Here is a 6,000-nt window from a genome sequence, read left to right as displayed (position 1 = left end):
CCGGAGCCAAGAGTTTGTGGCTTAGCCTCAGAGAGCCTCGGGCAAAGGCGGGGAGGTTGGAAGGAGGAAGAGCCGAACCTCAAAAGGCAATCAGTGGCTCGTTCTCTCCTTCCACCAGGATCCTAGGACATTCCCATATTCACTAGCAGAACTCGGTCCACTCCAAGAGCCCAGGCTGGAGTCTTCACTCAGGCCCAAGGCAGGCTGGTTAGAAAATATCTCTGGCAGGCCTTCCCTCCCATTCCTCCAAGCCCCCTGCCCGGGGTCAAGTCACGCCTAAAGGATGTAAGAAGCTTGCTCCAGGAGCGGGTCATTTACTCTTTTTCTTTGTTGTTTTCCTAGAGGTGAGGCGAGAAAAAACGCTCACAGAAAGAGAGAGAACGGTTGCAATTTGCACCCCCTCCCGCCCCTCGACGCAGGCAATTCCTCGCTTGCATCTGGCGGCGGGGGCCGAGCCGCCTCCGCGCGACTAATATACATATTTAGAGGGGGAGGTTGGGCGGCTGCTTCTTCTCTGGGTCAATGTGTTAATTAAAAGTTGGTCTGAGTTGGTCAGCACGCAGTCCCAGATGTGCTTAACAGCATGCAATTAACACATAAGGCAAATCTTTTTGAAGATACCAGAATTGAAAACCCCCCAAAGAAACTCCACCCCGCCCCCGCCCTTAACGTGAAATAGCGATGGCAAATAAGGGAAAAGTCATTAAAAGACGTAATTAAATGTGAGCCGCCATTCTTGAAGGGGGTCGAGCTGGAAAAAAAAAAATTCCCTAAATCTATATATTTCAAAAATAAATAGCAAATTGATTTTTTTTTTTTTTTCTGCAGGACAGGCAGGCTCGGAGATCCGCTTCGCCCCGTTCCCACCCCATGTATATTAAATAGCTGGCGAGCGGCGGCCGCGCGGCGCGGGTGACCTAGCAAGCGCCGGGAGTCCCCGGCCTCTGCGCGGGCCCGCGCGCCGCCGCCGCCGCCGGCGATTGCAGAGGGGCCTCTCCCAGCCAGATTGGTTTCTCTATCCAGGGATAATTACCGCAAGCTCACTTGCCTAGCGTCCTTTATATTTTCAAAAAGTGCAGGGGAAGAGTACGGGTGTATTGGAGGGGGAGTGATAGTCATTCTAGATTTTAAAAATATTTATATGAAAAGTAACAGTATTCACGGAGACACCTAATATCATCATCGACCTCATCGGAGGAGCAGGTCCGGGTTCCACTGGCCCAAGGCTGCATCTGCCAGCTCCCGCCTGCCCGCAGTTTTCTACCTTATTTAGCCCTTTGCCCTCGGTTCTCAGGCCTCCACGTGTCACTTTGCTTCTATATGTGTTTTCATTTGGGTTGACTTTGTGTGTGTGTGTGTGTGTGTGTGTGTGTGTGTGACACTTCTCAGAATCCACCAAAGACCTTGAGTAAGAGCTGTTGGCTGCATCTTCCCTCTTTCTGAAATCTGTTAGCACCCCTCCCCCCCGCCCACATCCCTCCTCATTCTCCTGCCCATACACATTCACAGGGGCAGGCGCTCCTATGCACGCCCACATTCACCCACACTCCCACACAGCATTCATTGCAACTTCTGTACTTGCAGAAGCCATAGGAGGACTTGGTGCTGCTCAGTTGGGCACCTTAAGGCCACACCGACCTCTAAGTCAACTTATTGGTTATCATCTTAGACTTTTGTCTTAACATGTTTTGGTTTCAGGGATGCCACAAGATCCCATCACCAACACCGCCCAAAAGGGGGCCGGGGATAGCAAATCTAACCAATTAATTATGTGTGTCGTATCTAAAGGGCGTGCCTTATTGATGACACCTAATGAAGCAAATAATGGATTTGCAGTATCTCGGCTATTCATCTGGTCCTTCCAGAATACCAAGTATTAAGGAGAGATGGATAGTGATGGATGGAGAGACAGACAGAGAGGAGAGGGGGAGGGGGAGAAGGGGTCGGCTACAGATTCCTGGAAACAGACCAGATTTGTTGAGTGTCGGCTTGAAGAAGGCAGTCTGAGCCATGATTTAAACACCGGAGGCATCATTGTTAACTAGTGTCCGACGACTGTCCCCCGCCCCCACTGTGCCTTCCTCCCGCTCCTTTCTTTTCTCCCTTTTGTACGATACAGAAGGTGAATAATGAAACCATTTTGCTAATAGTTTATGAGCCATGAGATTGGAAATGTATATGGATAGACCGGAGCACCAGACTAAAATCATTTGAAAGAAGCGTGAGGCTTGGCAGAGAGAGAAAGAAACCCTCCGTGTCCTGTTTTCCCAGCCCGAAGCGGAATGGGACGAATGAGGTGGCCTCGTGCCTCTCCCTCTCCCCTCCGTCCGAGGACAGCGGCTTGGCCGGTCCTCCTGCCAGCGCCTAGCCCTCCTAGTCTCCCCAGGGGGCTGGAGCGAGAGGGAGATGAATTGGGGCGATGGAGAGATAGCGCGAGCGGGAGATAATCGTTATCACCAGGGTTTTTCTTCCAGTGATGGATCTGAAAAGATCTATCACGCAGGGTAGCTCTCCCGGAGGCATGAAACAATAGACGTGAACCTCGTGCTGCAGACTGCCACAGGGACGCTGTCCGTGCGTCTGTCATTTCTGTTCCCATAGGGCCTGTTCCCCTAGTTACGAACACCCAGAACCTTGAGAAATGCCGCGAGCACCCACCCACCCACCCACCCACCCGACCTCCACATTCGGCCCGCTAGGAGGTTTGCCCAACGGCTTTCTTTGCGGAGTTGCTGCAGTTTCAAAGCCTGGACTCTGGAGGAGGCACGCGGGGGCACCTAAGGGGATTGGAGGTGGAATAGGGTGGAAGGTGAAGCGCTGGCCTAGACCCACAAAGGGGCCGCAAAGCCTGGGGAAATCCTAGGAGCTGACTGGGAACGGTGGCCCAAGCCAATGGCCCGCGAGAGACCGCCCCGCATTTGGCCAGGCGTCCCTGAAGAGAGCGGAGGCGCGCGGGGGAGGGCGAGGGCGGGCTCCTCTGGAGGCAGCGGGCTACAGGCCGGGCTACAGGCCGGGCTCCCTAATCGGGTCAGCAATTGGAGCGGGAAGGCCGGACAGGTAGGTGGCGTGGGGCGCACAAGCCCGGCAGCGGTAACCCGGGACGCCTGTACTCCTTCCAACCTGGTCTTTGAGAACCCTTAAGCGCGCTCGGGACCGGGACCCAAGGGCGGCACCGCAGCCTCCCAGGCCCTTGGGGCAGCCTGGGAAGGGCGGTCCATCAGCTCTCGCGCCCCGGGCGCGGTCTTCGCGGGGTCTGGAAAGGGAGACGCGCGCAAACGACTGCGTGGAGCCATGGGCGGTGGGCACACCCCGCAGGGGGAGCTACTGCTGTAGCCCCCCTAGAATTTCTGCATTTTTCCACTCTTTCCAAACTGGATTCTGGGGAAAACAGAGTAACCTTTGCGTTTAAGAGGAGGTAACTAGCGGGAAGCGGTCTTAGGAGGAAGTAACTGGTGGGCAGCGGTGTAAGGAAAGGCGCGATTGGGTCAGCAGCACCACCACATAAACTGCATGGGGGACCCTCTTTGGTTTTCGCCCTTTGGGGTACGAGTAGAGGTTTGGTGTTTCACCTCTTGTGTAGGGTAAGCGCTGCTGGCATTGGGCAGAGGTGGGGCACTGGAAAGAAAAAGCACCACCGTCCCCCGGCTCCCTCCCCTCTCCCCCGAGCTACTGCTACTGGCCGCCTTTAGGCCCACGGGACTGGCTTGGCCCCCACTTCGCAGGCCTGACGCTGAGGCATAAAGCGTCCAAAGAGGAGCAGAGCAACCTCCCTGCACCTGCGGACTCTCCTCTCCCGGTACCTGGCGTCAGCTGCAAAATCTTCAGTTTCCTCAATCCCCACACCCAGCCGTATTGATCGTCCTATTGACCCTCGTTTCTGTGCGCCATTCAGGATAGATTTAGCGTAACAACCTCTTGAACTGGGGGAGTCAGGTGTATGGAGCGAGTGTCTTTTATCTTCGGGGGGCTTTATTTTTAAGGAAGCACCTAGAATCATAATGAAAATCTTACTGAGCCACTCACCACCCACAATCCGGCCTGGCCAAAAGGAAAGGGGAAGGGCGGGCAGTAAGTTGTGTTCAGGAATCTCAGTCAAGTAGATCCCATCCGTTGGGTCTGCAGGTGTGAGCGGGTGCAGCAAAAGGGCATCCAGGGACAGGGTTGAGGGCGTGCGGGGTGATTAGTAAGGAAGACCCCATGGCAAAACCCCACGGCGCTAGCCCGCAGCTCGCGCTTACCCTGGAGCTGGCGCCCCCAAGCAAGCGATGACGTGACCCGGGTGCCCGCGTTTGCCCTACCGGTAGGCCAGAGCCTAGGGTTGAAGTAAAGTTGCTGAGTGGGTTATTGTCGCTTCTGGGGAAGGAAATCTGCACTGCAGGAACTCCTTGTGCCTTCTGCACTCACCTTTCGCACTTCCATCCAAAATTCTGGGTTACCTAAATTCCTGTCCCAGTACCTCAGGAAAACGCCAACTCCTGGCATTGCTTCCCGGTTTCCCTCCCAGTCACTCCGGTACTCCCAGAGGGAAACCGGGCTCCGGATCCCCCTCCGCCCCCGGCTTCAACAGCCAGCCACCCTGGGAGCTCTTTGCCCTTCCCAGCCAGTGCCAGTTGCTGGGTCGGGGAGAAGGGTAGCAAAGGTAGGTGGGTAGGGAGGGTCAGGTAAATGGCGCGGTTCTTCCCCCCTTCCGCAAAAGTAACAATACTACTGTAAATTCTATTAAAATTGAATTTCATCTCTCTCTCCCAATCTGTCCCCTCACAACTACTGCAAGGGAGGCGGGGGTGGGATTAAGGTCGTCCCCGGAAAAGGGGGGCAAAATGCACGCCTGCTCCTCTCATTTGTTAGTTGCTTCGGTCAAAAAGTTTGCTATTTATAGGCTACACGCCGCAGCCCGAATCTCCGCGCCCGCTTCCGAGTGCAAAGTGAGAGCGATCCCGGAGACGCCCAGCGGCCCGACTCCGTCGTGTCCTGTGATTTGTTTTGTTTTAGTTCTGCTCTCACGCGGCAAGCAGCCAGGGAGAAGACCGTGGGGAACCCCGAAACACCCTCTGGTAGTAGCAAGGAAAACAGTTCTGCAGTCGGTGAATGTGAGTCCGCGCCTGACCCCGCTCCGCGCGCGCGAGCGAAAAGGCTGGGAGGAGACGCAGCCGCCCCGCGGCCGCCACCGCCGCCGCCGCCGCCGTGCGCGCCCCTTGCTCAGTCCTTGGCCTCCGCCTCTGCCCCTTCAACCTGCAGCTCCACGCGCTCTCTTTCTCTTGTCCCTCCTCCCCCTTTGATTTCTCCCTTCTCATTCTCTATTTCGCTGCATCTCTTACCCTCCCCTCACCTCTTTGGCACTACTCTCAACTTCCAGTTGAGTTTGCATCTGGGCGCAAAATGAGTCAAGACTGGCCTTTACGTGGGAGACGGGGTGGGCGTGTGTGTTTCATAAAGAATAAAACTGTGCGGGGCTGGGCGGGTCGGGGGTGATGAGGGGGAAAAGCGCGTGCCCGAGCTGGCCGTAGAGCGCGGCCCGGCGCGCTGGGGGAGGGGACCAGGTGCGTCCAGATGGAGACCTTTCCTTTCGCAGTGGCTCCAACCTCGGGATGAGGACGCGGTGCCCAGGAAGCCTGGCCATTTGGGACCATCCCTACGCGGAGCGGGGACAGATCTCTCTTAATCAAAATCTCAGAACCGCCCTGGGCGGAAAGCGGGGAAAGGAGAGGAAGGACGTGGTCTCATGCTGTGGCTAGCCGGAAATAGAGTCAGGGTCAGGTCTCTGAATTCCAGGTACACTGAGAACTGCGACACCTTTTTCCAGCGGCGCGGCCAGGACTCGCTTGCTGTGAGAGCAAAGGTGCAAGCGGATCGCGGCGGTCGGTCCATAGGCCTTGACCTTGTCCTCTTTTTCTAAATGCCAGAGCCGCAGAATATGCGGTGTTAGAAATCAAACGTCAAGGGGACGGGGCCACAGCAGGCTGGCGAGGTTCCTCGAGCCTCAGCCCGGAGCGAGAGAAG

At 56.1% G+C, this 6,000-nt stretch overlaps 1 protein-coding gene across 9 annotated transcripts in view; it reads left to right on the top strand.

Moving 5' to 3' along the window:
• Window positions 1-3,021: 3,021 nt before the first annotated feature.
• ESRRG (estrogen related receptor gamma) overlaps window positions 3,022-6,000 on the top strand; it is a 649,428-nt gene continuing 646,449 nt past the window's right edge. For 6 of the 9 annotated variants that reach the window (XM_074036556.1, XM_045368221.3, XM_074036548.1 and 3 more), the window contains exon 1: window positions 4,901-5,090. In XM_074036556.1, the coding sequence (XP_073892657.1) occupies window positions 5,089-5,090 (2 nt within the window). In that variant the 5' untranslated portion in view covers window positions 4,901-5,088. Of the gene's footprint in view, window positions 3,058-4,900; window positions 5,091-6,000 lie in introns of those variants that run through there. The other 3 variants (XM_074036547.1, XM_065541796.2, XM_045368468.3) reach the window with 1 other exon arrangement.

The sequence above is a fragment of the Macaca fascicularis genome, chromosome 1 (genome assembly GCF_037993035.2).
Source record: "Macaca fascicularis isolate 582-1 chromosome 1, T2T-MFA8v1.1".
NCBI lineage: Eukaryota > Metazoa > Chordata > Mammalia > Primates > Cercopithecidae > Macaca > Macaca fascicularis.
The sequence above is the reverse complement of the archived record's forward strand: the minus strand, read 5'-3'. Positions and strand labels throughout refer to the sequence as shown.